This window comes from Lynx rufus, unplaced genomic scaffold, assembly GCF_022079265.1.
Source record: "Lynx rufus isolate CCGP_SWC_20201006 ecotype Redwood Valley unplaced genomic scaffold, mLynRuf1.p SCAF_40, whole genome shotgun sequence".
Classification (NCBI taxonomy): Eukaryota; Metazoa; Chordata; class Mammalia; order Carnivora; family Felidae; genus Lynx; species Lynx rufus.
This window is the reverse complement of record NW_025814857.1, coordinates 1,942,361-1,969,917: the sequence shown is the minus strand read 5'-3', so window position 1 is coordinate 1,969,917 and position 27,557 is coordinate 1,942,361. Positions and strand designations below refer to the sequence as shown.

General features: G+C 43.3%; 1 protein-coding gene across 1 annotated transcript in view; it reads right to left on the bottom strand.

The window, feature by feature from the left end:
• The window catches only part of CD99L2 (CD99 molecule like 2), a 95,220-nt gene that overhangs the window by 32,766 nt on the left and 34,897 nt on the right, over nucleotides 1-27,557 (bottom strand). Inside the window, exon 2 of the mRNA XM_047097738.1 lies at nucleotides 4,389-4,448. Within this exon, the coding sequence (XP_046953694.1) occupies nucleotides 4,389-4,448 (60 nt within the window). The remainder of the gene's footprint in view (nucleotides 1-4,388; nucleotides 4,449-27,557) is intronic.

Here is a 27,557-nt window from a genome sequence, read left to right as displayed (position 1 = left end):
AGACACCTATTTCTGTGAAGCTCAAAATGACAAACTTAGAAAATGTTCTCTGCTGCTCAGCAAATGCTGCCAGCAATATGGCACTCCTACCAGAAGGGAGTCTTTCTCCTATGTGCTACAACATAGTAAACAAAACCGGCCAGGTTCGCCCAGCTGTGGCTTAATGATGGTGTCCGTGGCCTTCCGAGGAAATAGGGACAAACATAAGCAGCTTTAGAGGGCAAAAGCAGAAGCACACTCCCCATGACATGATTACACACACAGCAAAAGGAACACATGGAGGGAAAAGGGGTGGAGAGGGGAGGAGAAGAGGGAGGGAGCAAGGGAGGAGCAAAGTTCTGAAAGCAACATGGATGAACCTCGAAAATATTACACCAAGTATAAGAAACCAAACATAAAGTCTGCATTATTGGACTCCACTTATAGGAAATATCCAGAATAGGGGAATCCAGAGAGACAGGAAGGAGATCAGTGGTTGTCAGGGGCTGGAGGAGGGAAATAATCAGGGGATTGGGGAGTGACAGCTAAGGGGTACAGAGTTTCTTTTTGAGGTGATGGAAAGGTTCTAAAATGGACTGTAGTGATGGTTGCACAACCCTGCGAATATACTAAAAAGTCACTCAATTGCACGCTTTAAATGGGTGAATTATGGGGCACTTGGGTGGTTGGTTAAATACTGTACTTTGGCTCAGGTCACGATCTCATGGTATAGGAGTTCGAGCCCTGCATTGGGCTCTGTGCTGACAGCTGAGAGCCTGGAGCCTGTTTCAGATTCTGTGTCTCCCTACGTCTCTGTCCCTCCCCTGTTCACATTCTGTCTCTCTCAAAAATAAACATTAAAAAAATTAAATGGATGGATTGTATCTTATGTGAACTATATCTCAATAAAGCAGTTTTTAAAATGACTCCAGGAGCTTCCCCTTTGCACTTAGAATAAAGTGGTCACCAGGCCCTAAAGACCCCATATGACCCAGCCCCTTCCAACTTCTCTGTCTTTTCTCCAACGTCCACCACACGCTAGTCACACAGGCCACCTTCCAAGCCTCAGAGCCAGCACAGTTCTTTTCTGCCTCAGGACTCTTACATCTGCTTCCTTGGCCTTGACAGCTGTTTCCCCACTCCTTGCAGGTCACTTCTTGTCTGGGGGGGGGGGGGCTTTACCACTTCAGGTAAAGTAGCCACCCCTTACCACCTCCCTGGGCCCTCCCGGTCCCATCTCCCTGTTATACTTGTTCCAGAGTGCTCAGCGATACCTGAAATTATTTCGTGTACTGTGTCTCTTCAGAGAAAATAACATTGTGAGGGCAAATCTGGAGTAGTGCCTGGCAGCAAGCATGCACTCAATAATCACTGCTGAGCTGATGAAGGAAGGTCCTTCACAACAGCCGGACCTAGAAGGTCCAGGGATTCTTTATGTAAGAAAGGTACAATATACAAAGGAGAACATTCTCCACGAGAAAACATAATTGAGCTTAGGAGAGATGGACAGGTCTAGCTCTTTGACCCTCAGTAGCATGAGACGTAAGCTAAGACAGAAAAAAAAAAAAAAAGGATGGCAGTGTGATAAGGCTTTGAAGGATATGATCTGACCAAAGACATCACATGCTGGTGGTCCTATGGGTCCCTGACACACTGGCTCATAGGTGATGGAGATCAGATGGGCAGGTACACAACTGAGAAAATGATGTAAATAGTAAAAGGTCTCCCATCAGGAAAAGAACAAATGTCCTAACTGGGGATCTTTATGCTTATATTTATTTGGGGTTTGTTAATTTTTGGTCATATTTATTTTGGAAGATGTTAAATGACTTCATGAAAGCCATCATTGCTAATAAACTAAGTATATTTATTTTCCTGGGAATCCAAAAGGCCACCTGGATGGACAGAACTGTGTGCATACTCAGGAAAGACCCGAGAATGCCCTAAGCTCTTCCCTCACACCATACATGAAAATGAACTTCTGGGGCGCCTGGGTGGTGCAGTCGGTTAAGCGTCCGACTTCAGCCAGGTCACGATCTCGCGGTCCGGGAGTTCGAGCCCCGCGTCAGGCTCTGGGCTGACGGCTCGGAGCCTGGAGCCTGTTTCCGATTCTGTGTCTCCCTCTCTCTCTGCCCCTCCCCCGTTCATGCTCTGTCTCTCTCTGTCCCAAAAATAAAAACGTTGAAAAAAAAAATTTAAAAAAAAAAAAAAAAAAAAAGAAAATGAACTTCTAAGAGATTTGTAGTTTCAGGTTTATGACCCATTTTGAGTTAGTTTTGTATAAGGCATGAGGCAGGGGTCCAACTTTATGCTTTTGCATGTGGATATCCAGTCTTCCCAGCACCATTTATTAAAGAGCTTATTCTTCTCCCATTGAACAATCAATCTTGGCATCTTTGTCAAAAGTCAACTGGCCGTAGAATGGTTTATTTCTAGGCTCTCAATTCTATTCCACTGAACTTACTGAGCCCTCACCTCATACCAGTCCTGTGCTGAGTGCTTCACATGGGCCATCGCATCTAATCCTTACAATAATCCTAGTAGGTAGGGCTCGTTGTTAACCTCACATAACAGACGAGGAAACAGAGGCACAGAGAAGTCAGGTAACTCATCCACGGTGACAATAAGTGGCAGAGGCAGGGTTCAGACGCAGGAAGTCTGGCTCCAGAGCCCCTCCCCTTCATCATCCAGAATATACAGAGAGCCCACAAACCCATAAAAAAGACAAGCAAACCAGCAAGAAAATGGGGAAAAGATAGGAACAGACAATTCACCAAAGAGGAAAATACAAATGGCCAGTAAATCTATGGCATGATGCTCCATCTTACTATAATTAGAGAAATGCTTAATAAGCAAGAAGATATTTTGTCCATCATATTGGTAAAATGGCTTGGATAGGTAACGTGATCCTGGTGATGTGCAGATCTGGGAGAAAAGGAACTCAACAGTGTTCAGTGAATATATAATGAAACATTCATTTTGGAAACATTCTGGCAGAATCTATTAAAATATATAGTTCCATTGAACTCGTGCACAAGGGATATGGACAAGACTGTTCACTGAAGCCCTATTTGTAATTATGCAAAACGAAAACAAATCACATCATCTGTCAGTAAGGAAATGGCATCATGGGCCATGGCCAAAGCCACACCACTGGAATGCCAGCTCCACGAAACACAAGTTTAAATCTGAAGGACAGATATAAAGATGAAGATATATAGATGATATAGGTTGAACGGTGGCCCCAAAAATATACAGCAGAGTCCTAATCCCCAGAAGCCATAAATGTGACCTTAATTGGAAAAACAGTCTTTGCAAATGTAATTAAGTTAAGGATCTTGAGATGAGATCATTCAGGATTATCCAGGTGGGTTCTAAATCCAACAAAAAGTCTCCTTGTAAGAGACAGAGGGGAAGACGACACCCCACAAAGGAGAAGGCCCTGTTGAGATGGACGCACAGACTGGAGTCTCACAGCTACAAGCCACCACAAAGCAGGGCTACGTGAGGAAGCTTTCTGCCCCAGGGCCTTCAGAGGAAGTGTGGTCCTGCCGATACCTTGATTTTGGACTTTGGGCCTCCAGAACTGTTAGAGAATACATTTCTGGTTTTTAAACCTGCCAGTTTACGGTACTTTGTTACAGCAGCTGTAGGAAATTAATACAGATAGATATATTCATTCAGGTCTTCAGTATATATTAAATAAAAAAGGTTGTGCAATAACACACATGTAAGTAAATTAAAAAGCTCTACATGTGTTATATAAAGCAAAAAAAAAAAAACAAAAAACAAAAAACAACACCACCACCACCACCGAACAATCTATGTGTATAGATGTATGTAACAGCACAAAAAATCATTTGGGACCAGCAGATCCAAACTCACTTCAGCAGCTCCCTCCTGGGATAGGAGTGTATGTTAGCAGGATGGGGAAAGATCACACAAAATCTCAGCTTCACTTTCTAACATTCACATATTTTTTTAAATGGTTTATTTTTTTCAATGGTTTATTTTTTTCAAAAAAAACTAAAGAGAAACTGATGACAAAGCTTAGCATTTGAGAGATAACATACAGACACCATTTTAAGAAAAGTCATAAAAAAATCTAGGAGGAGAAACAAATCTCTTATTCACTTCAAAGTACCTCTTCTTGAGCTAGGGAAAGGCAGTCTTCTGAGGCTGCTGCTGAAGAAAATGCTGTCTCAGCTATTACATTGTTTGGTATTCTTTGCAAAGGAAACAAATGATGTTAAACATTCAGATTTTCTCTTAAATAATGCAATTTATGACACCCATATTTTATCTGATCAATATAGGCCACCTACTGTTTTCCTTGAGTGTGTCTCCTGAGCGGGTGGTGTATACTAATCATTATTGTTTGCTGTTTAATAGTCTGATTTACTACTCACGCTTTACTGAGGAAGTTTCTTCAAATGCATCCTCCAGACGTAAATCAGAGTCCCCAGATCCTATAAATTAAAAAAAAAAGATTTAACTATTTTTGCATAAAACAAAATAGTACTTATAATGGTTACTTCCCTTTAGATACAGTGTCACGAAGGTAACACAAGAAAAGGAAATCAGTGGAAGCCACCCAAAGATATATTTAGTGATAACCTTCTACAAACAACTTACCCTCACCAAAAACAAAAAAACAACCACCTTCAGTCCACTAGAAGGCTGAAGGCTCAACTGTACAGAACATGAAGTACAATCTTACAAAAAGCCTTCTCCATGATATGTAGGACTTTTGCAATGAGGAATACTGGAGTCCAAAGTTCCATCGATATGTGCGAGGTTCTTTCATCCCATTCCACTGTCAACTCAGTGTATCATCCCCCGACCCCAGCATCCATATCTAGTAGCTCTGATTATACATAACTTAAAAGGCTCTATGGAAAAGCTTTTTTTTTTCAATATATGAAATTTATTGTCAAAATGGTTTCCATACAACACCCAGTGCTCATCCCAAAAGGTGCCCTCCTCAATACCCATCACCCACCCGCCCCTCCCTCCCACCCCCCATCAACCCTCAGTTTGTTCTCAGTTTTTAACAGTCTCTTATGCTTTGGCTCTCTCCCACTCTAACCTCTTTTTTTTTTTTCCTTCCCCTCCCCCATGGGTTCCTGTTAAGTTTCTCAGGATCCACATAAGAGTGAAACCATATGGTATCTGTCTTTCTCTGTATGGCTTATTTCACTTAGCATCACACTCTCCAGTTCCATCCATGTTGCTACAAAGAGCCATATTTCATTCTTTCTCATTGCCACGTAGTACTCCATTGTGTATATAAACCACAATTTCTTTATCCATTCATCAGTTGATGGACATTTAGGCTCTTTCCATAATTTGGCTATTGTTGAGAGTGCTGCTATGAACATTGGGGTACAAGTGCCCCTATGCATCAGTACTCCTGTATCCCTTGGGTAAATTCCTAGCAGTGCTATTGCTGGGTCATAGGGTAGGTCTATTTTTAATTTTCTGAGGAACCTCCACACTGTTTTCCAGAGCGGCTGCACCAATTTGCATTCCCACCAACAGTGCAAGAGGGTTCCCGTTTCTCCACATCCTCTCCAGCATATATAGTCTCCTGATTTGTTCATTTTGGCCACTCTGACTGGCGTGAGGTGATACCTGAGTGTGGTTTTGATTTGTATTTCCCTGATAAGGAGTGACGTTGAGCATCTTTTCATGTGCCTGGTTGGCCATCCAGATGTCTTCTTTAGAGAAGTGTCTATTCATGTTTTCTGCCCATTTCTTCACTGGGTTATTTGTTTTTCGGGTATGGAGTTTGGTGAGCTCTTTATAGATTTTGGATACAAATATCTTTTCCCATTCCGTTGGTTGCCTTTTAGTTTTGTTGGTTGTTTCCTTTGCTGTGCAGAAGCTTTTTATCTTCATAAGGTCCCAGTAATTCATTTTTGCTTTTAATTCCCTTGCCTTTGGGGATGTGTCGAGTAAGAGATGGCTATGGCTGAGGTCAGAGAGGTCTTTTCCTGCTTTCTCCTCTAGGGTTTTGATGGTTTCCTGTCTCACATTCAGGTCCTTTATCCATTTTGAGTTTATTTTTGTGAATGGTGTGAGAAAGTGGTCTAGTTTCAACCTTCTGCATGTTGCTGTCCAATTCTCCCAGCACCATTTGTTAAAGAGACTGTCTTTTTTCCATTGGATGTTCTTTCCTGCTTTGTCAAAGATTAGTTGGCCATACGTTTGTGGGTCTAGTTCTGGGGTTTCTATTCTATTCCATTGGTCTATGTGTCTGTTTTTGTGCCATGGAAAAGCTTTTAACGAGAGAATCTGTTCTCAGAGGTGGACCCATCTGCCCAATTATGCCTGCTATTGAATTTGACAGTTATCATTCCCTCTGATGGGCATGTAGTTTCCTACAGGGGTATATACATTATCAATTCTCAAACTACCATGCATGTATACTGAACTGAACACATCGGTAAATGGGTGGTGAACTGTAGAAGCCAGGCTTCTCACTGTTTCAGATAGAGGTTACAGATAAGAGAAGGCTAAAATGACCTATGTGATAATGGATTAGAGTTGGAGACCTCAGTATGAATCATGTGTAGCTTAACATACATACAGATGGTTACATATAGAAATACTTATAGACACGTGTGTATATAAACATGGGCTAGTATGCGGACATACACCTCTGCTCTGTGACCTGAGAGGGCCTAGAAGCAGTAACACCCCAGTAGCAATAAGCACACCTAGCACCCAGATCGTGGTTTCTAAATACCATTCTCCAGTTAAAGAAAAACAGATCTCCTTGGAGAAATGGCAGGTTCTAGGATTGGAACAAGAAATATAGGAGTCTGAAGCATCTTATAGTTCCAGGAAGTATTTTTTTAAATATTGATATTGATGGGTATATGTCAATGAGGCACAGGACCAGCTGAAAGAGCTCCCAACAGCTAAAGCTGGAACAATTTAATCAATAAAGTAGTATTAGATTATAATACAAAGTATAAAATATCCATTTGTCCATGTTGATATAAACACATAAACAAATACATAAAAGGGATAAAACAGAAGAATTCAAATTAATTTATGTAGGTATTTCTAGCTCAAGGAGATGAAGCATAACTCTCCACTCCATACGTGTTGACTTCCTTCCAAGGATTACAATATGAGAAGGTAGGTAGGAGGAGAGAGTAACTCTACAGTGGAGAAATCTAAGAAGTACTACATCAGATCAAGGTTAACATCAACAGTGATGGGTCATGCTGATAGTATATACCCTTGATATCGTGGGATGAGACAAGCACCATACATGTGTGGTCTTCCTCTCAAATACCTATAACCCAAGCATAATCATGAGAAAAACATGAGACAAATTCCAATTGATGGGCATCCTACAAAAGATGTGACCAGTACTCAAAACCAAGGTCATCAAAAACAAAACAAAATCTGAGAACCCAGCACAGCCTGAAGAGCCTAAGGAGATATAATGATGGAAGGTCACTGGTACCCTGGATTGGATCCTGGAACAAAACTAGGGACTTCAGGTTAAAACAAAGGAAATCTGAAGAGAGTATGGACTTAAGTTAATAATAATATATCAATATTGGTTCATTAATTGTGACAAATACACCACACTGATGTAAAATGTTAAAAATAGGGGAAACCGAATGTGAAGCATATGAGAAGTGTCTTTACAAGCTTTGCATTGTAAATCTGAAACTGTTCTAAAAACGTGTCTTATTTTTAAAAATCCATTTCCCATAGCAAAAGAATTAAGGGTAACCACTAAAAGAAGACATATAGGATACAGAACGTCTACCTCATTTAAGGAAAAAAAAAAAAAGGTCAACACCAACAGCTAAAAATCAATCCAACAAAAGTCACCAAACAGAAAAAAGAAACCAGCTAAACAGAAAATATGAACCTTAACACAAGAATATGTACAATCCTATCAGTAAAAAAAAAAAAATGAGTACAAAGAGGGTAAATCTCCTATCCAAAGATAAATGGAATATAACTATATGCTGTTGACAAAATATACACATAAAACAACACAATCACACACACAAAATATATATAACAGAAATATACACCGGTAAATGTTAACAAGAAGAAAGCAGATGTGGCAATATTAATATGACGATAAAATTTAAGACCCCAACATCTAAATAAGAAAAGGCCAATATTTTATAAAGCATATAATCCACCAAGAAAATAAAAATTATGACACTTAGTAACCTAGCTTCTAAAATTCTGGAGTAGACTTTTGCTTCTTTCTATGATGGAGTAATTGGCATAAGATTAGCTCTCCCACTGCGAACACTACAAAATGGACAAAACATGAGCCAACAGCTTTCAGCACTGAACAGCAATCCCTGAGATCAAGGAAATTGTGACAGCTAAATCCAACAGGTGATCCTGGACTGGATCCTGAATGCATAAGGGGCATTATTGGGACACTTAGTGAAATTTGAAAGAGGTCTGTTGACCAGGTGGTAATACTGGATCACTGTCAATTTCCCCATCTTCATGGATTTACTGTGGTCAGGGAAGAAGGTATCTTTGTTTTTAGGAAATGCACACTGAAGTATTAACAGTTAATGAGCGGCCTGCTTGCCACTGATTCTGAAATGATTCTGAAAAAATATTTAGAGACACCTACACACACCAGTGCCAATGTGGTACAACTGGGAAATCTAGGTGGACAGTAAATCAGAATTCCTTGTATTAGACATTACGGTGACAACGGGTGAAACTTGCATTGGGTCTGAGGATTAGGTGGCAGTAAGGTATCAACATTAATTTCCTGACTCAGATAGTTACACTGAGAATATATAAAAGGATGTCCTTGCTTGAAGAAAATGCTCCCTCTTTATAGATTTTGGATACTAGCCCTTTGTCCTATATGTCATTTGAAAATATCTTTTCCCATTCCGTTGGCTGCCTTTTAGTTTTGTTGATTGTTTCCTTTGCTGTGCAGAAGCTTTTTATCTTCATGAGGTCCCAATAGTTCATTTTTGCTTTTAATTCCCTTGACTTTGGGGATGTGTCAAGTAAGAAATTGCTGCGGCTGAGGTCAGAGAGGTTTTTCCCTGCTTTCTCCTCTAGGGTTTTGATGGTTTCCTGTCTCACATCCAGGTTCTTTATCCATTTTGAGTTTGTTTTTGTGAATGGTGAAAGAAAGTGGTCTAGTTTCATCCTTCTGCATGTTGCTGTCCAGTTCTCCCAGCACCATTTGTTAAAGCGACTGTCTTTTTTCCATTGGATATTCTTTCAAACTCCACACCCGAAAAACAAATAACCCAGTGAAGAAATGGGCAGAAAACATGAATAGACACTTCTCTAAAGAAGACATCCAGATGGCCAACAGGCACATGAAAAGATGTTCAGCGTCGCTCCTCATCAGGGAAATACAAATCAAAACCACACTCAGATATCACCTCACGCCAGTCAGAGTGGCCAAAATGAACGAATCAGGAGACTATAGATGCTGGAGAGGATGTGGAGAAACGGGAACCCTCTTGCACTGTTGGTGGGAATGCAAACTGGTGCAGCCGCTCTGGAAAACAGTGTGGAGGTTCCTCAAAAAATGAAAAATAGACCTACGCTATGACCCAGCAGTAGCACTGCTAGGAATTTACCCAAGGGATACAAGAGTGTTGATGCATAGGGGCACTTGTACCCCAATGTGTATAGCAGCCTTCTCAACAATAGCCAAATTATGGAAAGAGCCTAAATGTCCATCAACTGACGAATGGATAAAGAAGTTGTGATTTATATACACAATGGAATACTACTTGGCAATGAGAAGAATGAAATCTGGCCTTTTGTAGCAACGTGGATGGAACTGGAGAGTGTTATGCTAAGTGAAATAAGTCATACAGAGAAGGACAGATTCCATATGTTTTCACTCCTGTGTGGATCCTGAGAAACCTAACAGAAGACCATGGGGGAGGGGAAGGAAAAAAAATGATTAGAGATGGAGGGAGCCAAAACATAAGAGACTCCCAAAAACTGAGAACAAACTGAGGGTTGATGGGGGGTGGGAGGGAGGGGTGGGTGGGTGATGGGTATTGAGGAGGGCACCTGTTGGGATGAGCACTGGGTGTTGTATGGAAACGAATTTGACAATAAATTTCATAATAAAAAAAAAAAAAGAAAATGCTCCCTAAAGGTATACTGCAGATGTGCGGGGTGGGGGGTGGGGGGTGACTAGGGGGAGGGTGATGGGAGTATCAGGTAAGCAACTTACTCTCAGGTGATTGTGGGGGTGGGGAGAACCTCCTTATACTTGCAAGTTTCTTGTAGGTTTGTAATTATTTCAACATTTAAAAAATTCAAATTATTTAAATATGTATATCTCAAGCCAGCAATTGCACTTTTAGGTACCTGTTACAGAAAAATACTTGCACATGTGCCCAAAGGGGTATGAGCAAGGTTGTACAAAACAGTACTGCCTAAAATACCAAAAAGAAATGGACACAGACCAAGTGTCCATCAAAGAAGAGGAATTAAACAAAACGTAGTTCAATACAATGAAATGTTACATCGCTGTTTAAAAGAATGGGATGCTCTCAGTAAACTAGGAATAGAAGGGAACTTCCTCAACTTGAAAGAGTATCTACAAAAAAACCTATAGCTAACACCATATTTGATGGTGAGACTAAAGCTTTCCTTCCAAGATCAGAAACAAGGCAATGATGTCCCTTCTCCCTACTGCTCTTCAATATCATAGTGGAAGTCCTAGCTACTGCAACAAGAAAGAGAGAGAGATCGATCGAGCGATCCTGATTGGGAAAGAAGAAATAAAAACTCTTTGTTCACAGAGAACATGATCATCTATGCAGATAATCCAAAAGGATTCACAAATGCAAAAAACTCTTTAAACTCCTGGAACTAATAAGTGACGACAGCAAGGTTGGGGGAGGCAAGGTCAATCCTTTTCCTATATATCGGTAATGAACAAGTGGAATTTGAAATTTAAAAAGCATCATTTATATTAGCAGCCCCCCAAAAGAAATCCTGGTATAGATCTAACGAAAGAAAGAAAGAAAGAAAGAAAGAAAGAAAGAGAAAGAAAGAGAAAGAAAAAAGCCTAAGATCTAGATGAAGAAAGCTACAAAACTGTGAGGAAAGAAATCAAAGGACTAAGTAAATGTAGAGATATTCCAAGTTCATAGATAGGATGACTCAATGCTGTCAACATGTCAGTTCTTCCCAACTTGATTTATAGATTCAATGCAATCACAATCAAAATGTCAGCAAGTTATTTTGTAGATACTGACAAACGGATTCAAAAGTTTATATGGAGGGGTTTTGGGTGGCTCAGTTAAGCGTCTGACTCTTGGTTTCAGCTCAGGTCATGATCTCACATGAGTCTGAGCCCCACATTGGGCTCTGTGCTGACAGGACAGAGCCTGCTTGGGATTCCGTCTGCTTCTCTCTCTCTCTTCCCTCCCCCACTCACGCTCTGTCTCAAAAATAAACTTTTCTTTAACAAGTTATATGGAGAGCACAAAGACCCAAAATAGCCAATACAATATTGAAGGAAAAGAATGAGGTTGGAGGACTGATGCTAGCCAACTTCAGGACCTACTATAAAGTTACGGTAGGGGCGCCTGAGTGGCTCAGTCGGTTAAGCGTCCGACTTCTGCTCAGGTCATGATCTCATGGTTTGTGAGTTCAAGCCCCGTGTTGGGCTCTGGGCTGATAGCTCAGAGCCTGGAGCCTGCTTCAGATTCTGTGTCTCCCTCTCTTCTCTGCCCCTCCCCCGTGTGCGTGCTCACTCACACGCTCTCTCTCTCTCAAAAATAAACATTAAGGGGCGCCTGGGTGGCTCAGTCGGTTAAGCGTCCGACTTCCGCTCAGGTCATAATCTCATGGTTTGTGAGTTCAAGCCCCGCGTTGGGCTCTGGGCTGACAGCTCAGAGCCTGGAGCCCGCTTCCGATTCTGTGTCTCCCTCTGTCTGCCCCTCCGCTGCTTGCACTCTGTCTCTCACATTGTCTCAAAAATAAATAAACGTTAAAAAGAAAAAATTTAAAGTTATGGTAATCAAGATAGTGTGTATTAGGAAAAAGAGAGACAAACAGATCAATGGAACAGAATAGAGAGCCCAGAAACAGACCCACATAAATACAGTCAACTGATATTTGACAATGGAGAAAAAGCAACACAGTGGAGAAAAGACAGTCTCTTCAACACATGGAGCTGGGACAACAACCTCCAAAAAAAAAAAAAAAAAGAATCTAGACAAAGACTTTACATCCTTCACAAATATTAACTCCAGTGGATTACAGACTTAAATATAAAACACAAAATGATAAAACTCCTAGAAGCAACATAGTAGAAAACCTAGATGCCTTGAGTTTGGCAATGACTGTTGAGATGTAACACCAAAAGCATGATCCATAGAAAAACTTAAGCTGGACTTCGTTAAAATTAACAACTTCTGCTCTGTGAAAAACACTGTCCAGAGAATGAAAAGACAGGCCACAGGCTGGAGAAAAGATTTGCGAAAGACACATCTGATAAAAAAAAAACAAAGCAACAACAACAAAAAACTGTTACCCAAAATATACAAAGAATGCTTGCAACTTAATAACAAACAACCCGATGAAAATGTGGCCCACCCCCCAGGTGCCTCTGGTGCCTAGTCATCCCCCGCACCCACATAAGGCCCAGTTAGGTGAATCTGAATACACACTTTCCCAAAGAAGACATCCAGATGGCCCACCGGATCATGAAAAGATGCTCAGTATCACTAATTATCAGAGAAATGCAAATTAAAACTGCAGTGAGGCATCACCTCACGCCTGTTAGAATGGCTAAAATGAAAAAGACAAGGTAAGTGTTGGCGAGGATGTGGAGAAAAGGGCACCCTTGTGTACTGTCTGTGGGAAAGTAAATTGGTGCAGCTACTACACTATGGGAAACAGTATGGGTCATCCTCAACAAAGGAAATCAGGATCTCAAAGAGGTCTCTGCACCCCCATAGTCATTGTGGCATTACAATAGCCAAACATGGAAACTACCTACGTGTCCACCGTTGATGGATAAATGGATAAAGATCAAGATACACACACACACACACACACACATACACACACACACACACACACAGAATATCACTCAGCCATAAAAAAAAAGGAAATTCTGCCTTTTCAAGAAAAAAAAATGTATGGACCTTGAGAGCATTCATACTATGTGAAGTAAGACAGAGAAAAAGAAATACTGTGTGACCCCATTTAGATAGGCTATGTAGACTAGTCAAATTGACAGAGAAGAATGGCGGTTTCCGGGGACTGGGAGGCAGTGGAGATGGGGAGATGTTGGCCATAGGGTATAGACTCCCAAAGGGCGCCTGGGTGGCTCAGTGAGTTAAGCATCTGACTTCGGCTCAGGTCAGGATCTTGCAGTTTGTGGGTTTCAGCCCCACGTCGGGCTCTGTGCTGACAGCTCAGAGCCTGGAGCCTGCTTCGGTTTCTGTGTCTCCCTCTCTATCCCTCCCCTGCTCGCTCGCACGCTCTCTCTCTCAAAAATAAATAAATATTAAAAAAAAATTTTTAAAGGGTATAGACTTCCAGTTATACGTAAATAAGCTCTGGAGATCTAATGTACAGTATAGTGACTATAGTGAACAATACTGTATCATATACTTGAAGATTGCTAGGAGGGTAGATCTTAAATGTTCTCACCATATGCACAAAACAATGGTAATTATGTAAAGTGATGGGGGTTTAAATGATCTTACCATGGTAATCAGTTCACAATATACACATGTATCAAGTCATCACATTGTATCTTAAATTTATACAGTGTAATATCAATTATATCTCAATAATTCTGGAAAAAAGAGATAAAGAAAAAGAGAGATTAACCACATGAGAGAGCACAAGCAGAGGAAGGGCAGAGAAAAAGGGAGACACAATATCCAAAGCAGGCTCCAGGCTCTGAGCTGTCAGCACAGAGCCCTATGCGGGGCTCGAACCCACAGACCACGAGGTCATGTCCTGAGCCGAAGTTGGACGCTTAACAGACTGAGCCACACAGGTGCCCTAGAGTGTTTCTAAAGCTATACACAAATGACAGCTGACCAAAGAGGAAAAAATGGGCCAAAAAAACTTAACAGATACTTCACCAAAGACACACAGATGGCAACTATATATGTGAAAGTATGCTCCACATCTTGGTCATCAGTGAAATTCAAATTAAAACAATGAGCTACTACTTAGCCATAAAAAAGAATGAGATCTTGCCATTTGCAACAACATGGATGGCCTAAAGAACATAATGCTAAGTGAAAGAAGTCAGAGAAAGACAAATACCATATGATTTCACTCATATGTGGAATTTTTTTTCCAATGGAACCAAGTCAACTTTATTTTTTCACTTATTTTATTTTTTTAAAATTTATTGTCAAATGGGTTTCCATACAACACCCAGTGCTCATCCCAACAGTTGCCCTCCTCCCTGCCCATCACCTACTTTCCTCTCTCTCCCACCCCTCATCAACCCTCAGTTTGTTCTCAGTCCTTAAGAGTCTCTTATGGTTTGGCTCCCTCCCTCTCTAACTTTTTCCCCCCCCCTTCGCCTCCCCCGTGGTCTTCTGTTAAGTTTCTCAAGATCCACATATGAGTGAAAACATATGGTATCTGTCTTTCTCGGACTTTAAGAAACAAAACAAATGAAAAAAAAAAAAGACACAAACAAAACAACCAGAGTCTTAAATATAGAGAACTGGTGGTTGCCAGACAGTGGGGGTGGCGGATGGGGGATGGGTAAAATAGATGGGGGGGGGGATGAAGAGCACACTTATCACACCTATTGTTATGAGCACGTAATATACAGAGTTGTGGAATCATTATAATGTATACCTGAAACTAACATAACCTCTGAGGATGGCCGAAATTGCAGATACCACCAAGCACTGGCAAGGATGTAGAACACAAAAAAAATCTCAATTACTGGTGGGAATGCAAAATGGTGCAGCCACGTTGGAAGACGGTTTGATAGTTTCTAACAAAACTAAACAGATACACCATACAATCCAGCAACTGTACTCCTTGGTGTTTACTGAAAGGAATTAAAAAAACCTATGTCCACACAAAAATCTGCACACAGATGCTTATAATTTCTTTATTCATAATTGCCAAAATGTGGAAGCAACCAAGATTCCTTCAGTAGGGTGAATGGATAAACAAACTGTGGTACATCCAGACAATGGAATATTCTTTCATGCAAAAAAAAAAAAAAAAAGCTATCAAGCCATGAAAAGACAGAGGAACCCTTAATGCATATTATTAAATGAAAGAAGCCCACTGTAAAACTGACAAAGTGTAGGATTCCAACCCTATGACATTCTGGAAAGACAAAACTGTGCAGACAACAAAAGGATCGTTGTTGCCAGAGGTTGGGGTGGATGCACACACAGGTGGAACACGGTGAAAATATTCCATATGATACTCTGATGGTGGGTATACATCAGTGTCAGTTTGTAAAAACCCACAGAATATACAACACCAAGAGTGAACCCTGAAGTATGGACTTAGGGTGATAATAGAATGTCAGTATAAGTTAATCAATTGTAACTAATGTACCACTTTGGTGGGCGGTGTTGAGAAGGGACCTGTGCATGTGTTTGGGCAGGAGGTACTCTACCTTCTGTTCAATATTGCTGTGAACATAAAACTGCTATAAAAAATGAAGTCTATTAAAAAGAAAAGAACAGCATGAGCATATACACTGACATGGGAGAGAGCTCCAAGATACAGTATTAAATAGTTTTCCATTTGTGTGTATGTCTATATCCATAAAAATTTTCTGGAAACTTACACATGATTAGGGGTCAGGGAGAAGGAACGTTGCATTATTATTAATTTAAATGCTTCTCTGACTTGTTTTTAATCAGGCACAAGTATTTCTCTTATCATAATAATTTAAAAGTTCTGGATCAACCCCTCCCAAATCATAAGCCAATCATTTTACTGGGTCTTCCTTCAAAACCCCAAAATTGCAAGCCTACGTTCAGTCTTCCAATTAACATCTTGCACAAGTAATATGTTTTTGGCCTGAGCCATTCCCCCAGTTTGCTGATATATCCTGCTATACGTCATCAAGAGTTAAGAGCAACAGAACATAATTTTGCAGTATTTATTAAGCTCTCATTGACCTTGGATTCAGTGGACTTAAACCATTTGTGGACAGAACCACTCAGCATCAATCTACATCTGGAGCTAATTAAGACTTCTTCAGAGTCTACAATCAAGCACAGCTGTTAAAATCAAGAAGGGAACAAATATTCTCATGAGAGAGATCATACCTCGAATGCTCTAAAATAGGGTAGTGTTCTAGGTCTTTTGTATGCAATGTAGAACAACTCAGTTTGGGTGTAAATAGACATTAAAAAGTAGCTGATTCATCTCAGGCTCAATTTACAAGCCCCAAATCACTGTACGGTGGTGGGGGGGTATTAAGTTGCCTCATTCCACTGCAGAAGACCACAAAGAATTTCATTTAATGGAAAAGGCATGTAGTGAGCTGGTACCACCTGTCTGCAAATGTCTGTTCACATCAGGCAGAATTTTGGAAACATTACCCATGGACTTGTACTTGCCCTTAAAAAGATCCATTTGAGAAGCAGATTGCCAGTTCTACCCACAGACACACCAGCAGCTTGTGTCTGTCCTAAAGTAGGTTTTGTCCCTTTGGGAGGAAACAAACTTGACCTCATATGGCCACTGTGACTGGTGTCTAAAGCTAAGGGTGCATTTTAATGAGGACTGTAAAAGAAGGCACTGCAGGTCTTTGTTAGAGAATTCCAGCATGCACTGGCTGGGATCCAGCACCTGCCAAAGCCCTCATTTAAATGTCTGATGCCCAAGGGAGCCCCGCCTGATGTGCCCCGCTAGTAGCCTTTCATTTTGATTTAATTAATCACTCCCTCCTCTGTTGTCCCCCGACCTGTTCCACTGAGTTCAAGCCGAAGGCACACCCATCCCGGTTGTTTGTGTTTGTCCTTTCCAGTCAACATGGCAGCCACTAGCCACATGTGGCTGTGTCAATTAAAATGAAAATTCAGGGGCTCCTGGGTGGCTCAGTCAGTTGGGCGTCCGACTTGGGCTCGGGTCATGATCTCACAGCTTGTGAGTTCGAGCCCTACGTTGGGCTCTGTGCTGACAGCTCAGAGCCTGGAGTCTCTTCAGATTCTGTGTCTTTCTCTCTCCCTCCCTCTCTCTCTGCCCCTCTGTGTCACTCTGTATCTCAAAAATAAATAAACATTTAAAAAGTTAAAAAAATCAAATAAAATAAAATGAAAATTCAGTAAAAACTGTAAGTTGCAGTTCCTTAGCCACACAAGTCACATTCCAAGTGCTCAAAAGTCACGTGTGGCTGGCGGCTACTGTGTCAGGACAGTGCCAGAGAACATTCCCATCATCACGTAAAGTTCCGCTGGACAGTGCTGCTCCAGACAGGGAGCTGCTCGAAGCAGGTCCTCGGACTTGGTCAGCTGTATGCCAATGCCAAACACAGGCTGGAGAGCAAGGCACACCCGACAGGTGCGTTCACCATGATTATCCCAACTCCGACTGCTTGCGGGGGGGAGTACCTTCGATCTGTTCACACGGAATTACCAGTAGATAGTCTCTGCTATTACTTTGTGACAAATCCATTTGGGTCTCATGCCAAGAGTAAACTCCTGTCTGCAGAGGAACGTGTCTGCTCCCTGCTGAGTTAAGAACTGCAGAGGCAGCCTGGAGCCCTGGCTGCCCAAGATCTCAGATGCCATCACAGCTCAGCCAGGGAGAGGAGCGCCCGTCAGGTGCCCAGGGACACCTGGCCCCTGCACTCTAAGCATAGCTGCTCTTCTACCTTTTTCCTTTTCATGCATAAGCAGCTTTTTTTTTTTTTTTTTTTTTTTTTTTTTTTTTTGCGCAGGCAGGGGGGGCAGCACTGGGGAGGGGAAGGGTTCAGTACAAACTGTAAGTGAATAATACTTAAATGGCTTCGGTTTTCAGATTTTAAAATCTTGACCCTTTCCTGTGCATGAAAAAGCACACAACGGACTTCTGAGCCTGCTAAATCATGATGTGTCATCTCAGCATTTTCCATTTGTCTGTCCGAACGGAGCTCCCATGAATACCCGCACTATACTTCAGTTTGTCCAAGAGAGCCAGGACAACACCCTGGCTGGCACAGGGGCCGGCACCTGCCTCTGTTCCACAACTCCAGGACAGTGGAGCTACTTCTCCAGGAGGAAACAGACTTGGTCGACAGTAAGGCCGGTAACAAAGTGCAGGGAAGACCCACTAGAAGACAGGCCACAATCAAATTTGGACCTGAGGGGTCAAACCGTAACCCAGGAAGTGGGGCTGTGGCATAAGCCCCTCAAGCACCTGGGTTCAGGAAGAAGACTAAAATCAGTCTCTATAGACAGAGCCTACTCATGGAAGGGTTGGGGGCACAGGTTGACGTAACCTGAAATGAGCCACAGACTAAGGATGCTCCACCTTGATATGATAAACACCTCATATCGGATGTGGCTGCATGTCAAGCTGGTGTGTTTCCCCTGTACCCTGGCAGGGGGCCGCTGGGGCTGTGAGTAATAAAAGGAAAACCTGCAGGTCAGAAAGACAACTTCATACCTCCCTGCTGCCTACCATGGAAACATTCCTGAAAACCGCTGGTGGAAAATCTACGAGACAAACTCATTGCCATGCATGGTCAAGTTTACAAATGTCTCTGGTGAAAGTAATTCCCGCCCCCCCCCACCCCGCCCCAACACAAACAAGTAGGTATCTGTCTCCCACCTCGTGCTAGAGTGGGTGAGAACCACTAAGACGCTAAGTTATGCTGCTCCCTGATTTCCGTGAATTTTTGCACCATTTTAACTCCTGTTGCCTCAATGTACATTCGAACACATCTGTCTTGATAAATTTATGCTTTTACACCTCGAAGCACGCTGAGTAATTAATATCTTCTGGGTTAGCTAAGCACTGCAGCGTTGCAAGGGGACATGAAAATGGTTTTGCTCTTACTCTGATTACTAAATGGATTTAGCTACTGCCACCTGAGCTCCCACTAGTTTCATGAATAAATTTAACGCATTCCCAGAGAGGACAACAGTGATGTGAAGGGAACAATTCACCAGAAGGCAGGGGTCAGCATCTCAGCCCACAACAGCCACCGCGATCAGTATATCTGCAACATGCGACCCAGACAGCTGATTTCGGGTACTCACAGGGCACACTTCGCTCCACGCACCTATGTAAGGGGGAACCTGGTAAGCAAGGTGCCGTGGCCAAAAATCCTTTCATAGATCTCCAGAAAGCATCCAAGTGTCCTATGTACCTGGCAAGGACCTTGACTTAAAAGGTGGAAGGAGGAGGGTTTTGTTTAGTTTTGTTGCCGATTTAGAGGACAGTCTCATTCCTCCTTTCCACACAGAAACATAAATGTCTCTGATGGCTGTTCTGAGAAATACCAAAGGTGTCTGGAATGCCTGCAAGGATAACCTTTTTTTATGTTAATTTGATAGAGGGGAGGGGGAAGGGAGAGGGGGGAAGGGGTGGAGAGAAGGGGGTGGAGAGAAGGGGGTGGAGAGAAGGGGGTGGAGAGAAGGGGGGGAGACAAGGGGGGGAGACAAGGGGGGGAGACAAGGGGGGGAGACAGGGGGGGGAGACAGGGGGGGGAGACAGGGGGGGGAGACAGGGGGGGAGACAGGGGGGGAGACAGGGGGGGAGACAGGGGGGGAGACAGGGGGGAGAGACAGGGGGGAGAGACAGGGGGGAGAGACAGGGGGGAGAGACAGGGGGGAGAGAGGGGGGAGAGAGGGGGGAGAGAAGGGGGGAGAGAAGGGGGGAGAGAAGGGGGGAGAGAAGGGGGGAGAGGGAGGGTAGAGAGAGAGGGAGAGGGAGGGAAAGTGAATCCCAAGCAGGCTCTGAACCGTCAGCACATAGCCCGACATGGGGCTCAAACTCACAAACCATGAGATCATGACCTGAGCCAAAATCAAGAATCAGATGCTTAACCAACTGAGCCACCCAGGCGCCCCCAGGATAACCTTTTTCCACAGAGGTAAAACCTGAGAGCTAAGGGACTCCTCAGCCAAAGTGGGGGGCAAGGGGGAACGTGGGTTACATAAGGGTGAGTATGCTGAGAACCACTGAACCTAAAATAGTAAATTTTAAGTTATGTGAATCACATCTCAATAAAATGCAGTAGCTGTGTCCAGGTGCCATCCCAGCATTCAGCTGTGCACAGGGGTACCCCAGGACCTCAGAGATCAGATGCCTTATCAGGCAGGAACCTGAGGACCCCAGCAGTTAATCATTTGGTAGCAGAAACAGAAATGGCACTGGAGCCCGAAGATACTATGCTGTCACTCACAGACCAGGGGCCCTGGAGCATTCACTTGATGTCATACGAATGACCTACTCCCCATACGTAATTGAAGGTGTCATACCTGATTCCTCAATCTCCCAATGGAATAAGGTGGGTGACACGCCCAAAACAAAGCCACCACAGACAAATAAAGTGCCATCATGATGTGCCAGGATGCTTGGGTCTCACGACAGCCCTATGACAAGAGGCACACTGCTCTTAGGGCCACAGTGCCTAAGAAGCAGTACAAGATACTAAATGCCTTGCTGAGAGTGATACTGCTGGTGTCACATCAAAAACTGGAGCTCAACTCCAGTCCAAGGCTGTTCCAACACAACACATGAGGGTATCAGTCCTAGTGACCAGCTTTGGAACCAAACAGCCAGGGTGCCGACGTTCCAGCTCTGCCACTCACCAGCAGAGAAATCTTGGGCAAGAGATGGCTCCGTGCCTCAGTTTCCTCCTCTGTCAAACGGTGATAATGCTAGACTACTGCAGTAAGCTGCTGTGAAGGTTAAATTCGTCATTATACAGGATGTGATTAGCATAGTAGCTGACATACAGGAATCTCTCAAATATTAGCTATAATTATTATATTTGGCATTAAGTAAAGCAGAAGCTAGTAACAGGTTATTAAGTAGGAGGCCCTCAAAAAACACATGAGTAAGGGACGCCTGGGTGGCTCGGTTGGTTAAGCGTCTGGCTTCGGCTCAGGTCATGACCTCACAGTTCACGTGTTTAAGTGCCATGTCGGGCTCTGTGCTGACAGCTCAGAGCCTGGAGTCTGCTTCGGATTCTGTGTCTCCCTCTCTCTCTCTCCCAAAAACAAATCATTAAAAAATTTTAAAAAGAATACACAAGCAAATAGCTTATGGAAGAGGCTTAATAAAATGTTCAAAAACTTAATAGACGTAGAGAGGAAAGCCACATTCTGATCTGAACTCACCTAGTTGTCTGATGAACCTTTACATCCTATTGATGTGAGATAAGCTTGGCAAATCAAGACACAACAGTGTCACAGGTGATCCCCAAACACTTCTAAGCCACAGGCTCTTGACTACTTACAATGTATGTGGCATTTCCTTTCCCCTGAAGCCAAGAGAAATGTAAAGTGGCTATATGCTTAATTTCTGTTTTTGTAAAAAGATTTTTTTAATGTGTTAGTTTTGCGAGAGAGAGAGAGACAGCACGAGCAGGGAACGGGCAGAGAGAAAGGGACACACAGAATCTGAAGCAGGCTCCAGGCTCCGAGCTGTCAGCACAGAGCCCGATGCAGGGAGCAAACTCATAAACCGTGGGATCCTGACCTGAGCCGAAGTCGGACGCGTAACTGACTGAGCCACCCATATCTGTGTAATTTCTTAAATGAGGTGGGAAGACGTCTCTGGTTGATGTTGCATAGATGGAAACTTCCAAATCAGAGCCAGGCATAGTTGAACAGGACCTCAGGGATCACCTAGTCCAACCCACTCATTTTAGAGACAGAATCCAGTAAAAGGTTTACTTTGAAACAATCTCCCCTCCCCGCCAATGTGGTTAAACAAAAACAGGAGAATCCCATTGTAAGACAGTTCATTATGTAATACAGATGTGTCTGGGTGAAGCCTGGAGTGTATCATGGCCCCTTAAAGAGCCAGCCTGGACAGACAGCCTGATGTACCCAATTAACTTCAAAGGCAAAGCAAAGCAATCACATCATGAGGTCCGGCATTAGCTAGGGACTTCCCCATCCATGTTCATGAACAGGCTTGGAGGTAGAATCTGAGTTTACACTTGACCAGCCCATCAAGATTTCAGTGTTACCACCTGTGCCAGCCCACAGCGGTTTCTACAGGTCCCCAACCCAGACCCTTCTCCTGAAATCCAATCCTGCCGGCCATGTGATTCAGAGTAGATTTCCACAGCTCCCCCAAAGAAACATGCCCAAGTAGCTTCTGTCTTTCCTGTCCTTCCGATTCTGGCTTCTCCCTTTTGTATAGCAGGAGCTATATGACTTTTACCACCACAATAATCTCATATCCATCCCATCACTTCCACTTCTGTGGTCACTCCCTTAGTTTCTCATCTCATTTCAATTATAACAGCCTTCCAGCTGCCCTCCTTAGCTTCAGTCTTTTTTTCCATTCTGCTGCCCAAAAAATGTGATACAAAGATCTGCTTGGGTCACCGTTTTTATTCAAAAACTACCAACTTCTCCCCATTGCCTAAAGAATCAACTCCAAACCCCTTGCCTATCATTCAAAACCCAACTATTCTCTGTACTTTCCTACCTCCATGCCCACTGCTCTCTTTACCCTAACCTCCTTCTCTTTCTGTAGACTTCATCAGCATCCTCAGGGGCACTTCCTCCATGCAGCCCATCTGGTGCCTGCCCCCTCTGCCGAGTAAAACTCATTGCATTGGTCATGCTTCATCTTATAACTGGACCTGTCACGCTCATAGTGGACTGTAAATTCTTTAAACACAGGGACTGGGGGGCAACTGGGTGGCTCAGTCAGTTAAGCCTCCGACTTCTGCTCAGGTCATGATCTCATGGTTTGTGGGTTCGAGCCCCGCATGGGGCTCTGTGCTGACAGCTCAGAGCCTGGGGCCTGCTTTGGATTCTGTGTCTCCCTCTCTCTCTGCCCCTCCCCCACACTCGCACGCACACGCGCTCTCTCTCTCCCTCAAAACTAAACATTAAAAAAAGATTTAAAAAAAAAGACAGGGACCAGGCCTTGAGCCTTTCTGCATACCCCCACATACTACAGGGCCTTGTCCTATAACAGTGCTCAGTTCACCGCCTCAAATTAAACAGTCTTCTAGCAGGTGCTTCGATTGGAAACCTAAGACCAGCTATGTGCAGGGAACCAACACTTTCAACTCATTCTTTAAACCAGTGAACAAATTTTCTGCTGAGGAAAACCTATGATATCCCTCCCCTAAGCACCGAAGTTTTGAGAACTTTCTAACAAGAGAGTGCCTGCAAGTGAGGAAGACAATTAAAGAGACACCTAACGCTCAATCTGAACGAAGGGCTTACCTGGTAATTGGTTTCTGGATCAGTCGGGAAACCGAAGCAGGTCTCAGGGTCTACTCGGATTCTTTCCCCGTTTTTTAATTCGGTTGTCTTTATTGTTGAGTTGTAAGTGCTCTTTATAGAATCCAGATAGAGTCCCTCATCAGATATGGGATGTGCAGGAGTGCCCCCCCCCAATTTATCTTCGTTTTCCTTTCTGCGCCAGGGCTTTTGCTGCCACGTTTAAAAAGGCTTTGCCTGACCAAGGACCTGAAGAGCCATTCCTGTGTTTTCTTCTTCCATGAGTTTTACACGGTCAGTGCTTACCTTTGGAGCTCAGACCCATTTTGAGTGGTCCCTGAACCAGTTGTTGAAAAGACTATTCTTTCTCCAGAAATTTTGGGATCACCTTGTCAATTTCTACAAAAGAAACAGCTGGGATTTTGACTGGAATTGCCTTGAATCTGCAGATCAAGTTGGGAAGTATTATCCCGTCTATTTTTAAACATGCTCACATCTCTCCCCTTTGAAACTAGAAAACCCTCTTTTGACTGTACATCCCCACCCCTCTCTCCTCTTCACAACCAAACACTCCCTCCCCCCCCATCCCCCCATCAGTCCTCAAGGCCTCACGGCACCTCACATTCAAGATGCCCCAAACCAAACACCTGCACCTGCCCCTCCAATCAAGACCTTTTTCTGCGTTCCTCCTCTCTTTGGCTGAATGACCTAGCCACCCACCCATTGTCCAATCTGGAAACCTGCACAATGTCCTGGACATCTCATGCTCACAGCCATGCCATCATGAATGGTCAATTCCACTACTACGACATGCCCTTGGTCCACCCACTGACCTGGATGACTGCAAGGGCCACCCATACAGCCCGCACAGGTCTACTCCCCACCCTAACCTATCCTCTACACAGCTGGTGGGGAGACCCCTTTTTCTTTTTCTTTTTCTTTTTTTTTTTTAAACAAACATCACAGCACATCATTTCCCTGCTCAAAACTCTCAGAGGCCCCCTTTGCTACAGAATATAAATTTTACATGCTCAACTATGGCCTGCAAGGCCCAGGCTTGATCTGGCCCCTGCCTACCTCTCTCTGCACACCCCTCTTGTACTCTGCCTCTGTTTTCAGGTAATGTATGCCCACTCTGAAAATCTTAGACAATGTGGAGTAGAGTAAAAAATAAAATACCAGCAAGTGATTACAACACAGATGAATCTTGAGGACATAATGCTCAGTGAAACTAGCCAGTCACAAAAGGACAAAAACACTGTGTGATTCCACTTCTAGGAGGTCCCTAGTAACTGAATTCCTAGACACAAAGTAGAATTGTGGTTGCCAGGTACCAGGGACGTACTGTTTAATGGGTAGAGTTTCAGTTTTGCAAGATGAATATGCTTAATACTACTGGACGGTACAAAGTTTACCAGATGGTAAACTTCAGGTTATGGGGTTTTTTTTTTCTTGCACAGTTAAAAATTTCAAAAAATAACAGCAAGTGACGGTTTCTTAAAAACAAACTTCACAAAAGTGAGGTCAACTATCTCAGAGCAATATTAACTTTGGGCACAACCTGAAACGTCACCTAATCAACCATCCTTTAGAAGACAGCAAACGCACCTCCAGTGTAGAAGTTGGAGGTTCTCAGCCAGAAAGGATAGGCTGACCAAGCTTAGGAACCTCTTCCCTCTCAGGAACACCTGAGTTGAGGGTCCAGGCAGGTGTTTTTAAGGTCATACCTTAAAAAGCTGGATTGCTGGAAATGTCTCTTTTGTCTTGACGCCCAAACTGGCCAGGAGGTCTCATCTGCCTGTCACACTCACCACATTCTTCCTCAACCCCTTCCTCCCTTCGACTCATAGGACTTTTCTCGATAAGCCTGTTCATGTATGTCATATTTCCAAGTAATGGCTTACTCTAATTCCCTTCCCTGATATACCCAGCGGCAGATTGTTGCTTCTATCAACACCTGTATACACGATTAAGGGATGAAGCCCTGATGGCCTCTGGCACTGGTGTGGTGCTCTGTAAACACTGACTAAGCAATCTGGGAAGCAGTGTCAAACATAGAAAGAGCCAGCCTGTGGGTATAAATACATCCTCCTCCGTAACCTCCTCCCCGGGTTAGTTTATCATTGAAGCAGGCAATCAATCTGGCTCACCCTTCAACACAAATCCCCAAAGGAGACACACATTCCCCCCCCCCCACCCAGGTTTGGGAGACAGGTGTCGTGGGATGTACAGCAATATCCAGGCCTGTGTGTGCTTGATCTGGCCAAGTAAATCTGTCAATCAGCCAGTTCTATGAAATAATATAAATCAAATAAGCTATTTAATACTGTGCAAAATAAAGTCACAGCTGTGCAGCTGAACTTTCCTTTTTTTACTACTTTGTACACAAGCTGGTGGAGCATGCGAGGGATGTGCAGATTTTGAGGATACAGGCAATTTCTAAAAGTCCATCGGAAATGACAAGCATCCTGCAAGTCTACATTGTAGAACCTTCCCGCCTCAGTTTGGAGGGAAGAGGGAGACGTGCAAAGAAAGCTTCCTGTGTGTCAGGAGCAGAATCCAATTTGTCTGCTTCGTAAGCTTCTTTGCAGCCCACATGTGCACCTTAAAGCATGAACCAAGGCAACCTCAGCAGTGGGCATGCTCGCCATTAAGAACCTCAGCCATTTTGGGGCGCCTGGGTGGCTCCGTCGGTTAAGCGTCCGACTTCGGCTCAGGTCATGATCTCACAGTTCGTGAGTTCGAGCCCCGCGTCAGGCTCTGTGCTGACAGCTCAAAGCCTGGAGCCTGCTTCAGATTCTGTGTCTCCCTCTCTCTCTGCCCCTTCCCTGCTCATGCTGTGTCTCTCTCTGTCTCAAAAATAAATAAACATTTAAAAAAAAAAAAAGAACCTCAGCCATTTTGCAGACCATGTTCATCCCCACCTAGCACCTGCAGGCAGCCAGCAGACCCACAGGTAGCAACAAATGTTGCAACACAGCGCTACTCACTGAATTGTCTTGGCACCTTTGTCAAAGAAACAAATCCAGCAACCTGACTTCTAACCCCCATCTATGGCAGTCTTTGCCACAGAAAGCGGGTCTGGGAGGTCTGAGGCCAGCTCCTGTGCCTCTTCCCCTCCGTGGCACCTGAAGCAAGGCCAGACATGGCGCAGGTCGCCTGAGAACTCATCACCTTTGTCCAATGAAGTCGCTTAGCCCTACATTTTCTTTTCATAATACCAAAACCTTTAAAAAGGAGGTTTCACCCAACTGAGGGAAGAAAAGGAAGGACTGATATACACCACAGCATGGATAAATCTCAGAGATAATTACGCAGAGTGACAGAAGCCAGACCAAAAAGAAAGAGTACATGCTGTTTTGATCCCATTTCTATAAAAACGCTAGAAAATGCAAACTAATCTTTGTATGTTGGCTTTGTTTTTAAGAAAATGCAAACTAATCTATAGTGACAGAAAACAGAGCAGTGGTTGCCTGGGGATGGGGACCCAGAGCGAGATTCCCTAGGGACTCAAGGAAACTTCTGGGGCTGATGGAGACAACAATACGATATACACCCCTGGGCTGGGGTGGGGGGAGGGAAGCAAATACCTGAATCGTCACAATAGCTTCTGAGGGCCTATAGATACACTCCCACCTCACCAACCCTCTCTAGAGTCTCTCATTTCTTGTTCTCATAAAGTCTGGAATACTATATACCAAAATACTAATGGTAATTATCCACAGGTGATGCCTATTGTCTTATTTTCTGAGACTATTAATTTTATTTCAAAAACAAAACATTTTTATATAACATGATTCAAAGTTAATACCAACCAGAGACCTAAATATGAGGAACCATAAAACTTCCAAAGACAACCTAGGCAGTCAGCCCTTGGACATCACACTTAGTAACATATTTATGGATGTGTTTCCCCAGGCAAGAGGAAACAAAAGCAATTATTAACTCCTGGGACTACATCAAAATAAAAAGCTTCTGCACAACAAAGAAAACAAACAAAATAAAAAGGCAACCCAGTGAATGGGAGAAGATATGTGCAAATGACATCCAATAAGGGGTTATATGAAGAATAAAAACTTACACAACACCCCCCCCCAAAAAAAAACCACCCACATTCACACACATATACAACCCACAATTCAATTAAAAATGGGCAGGGGACCTCAAGACACTTTTCCAAAGAAGACGTACAGATGGCCAACA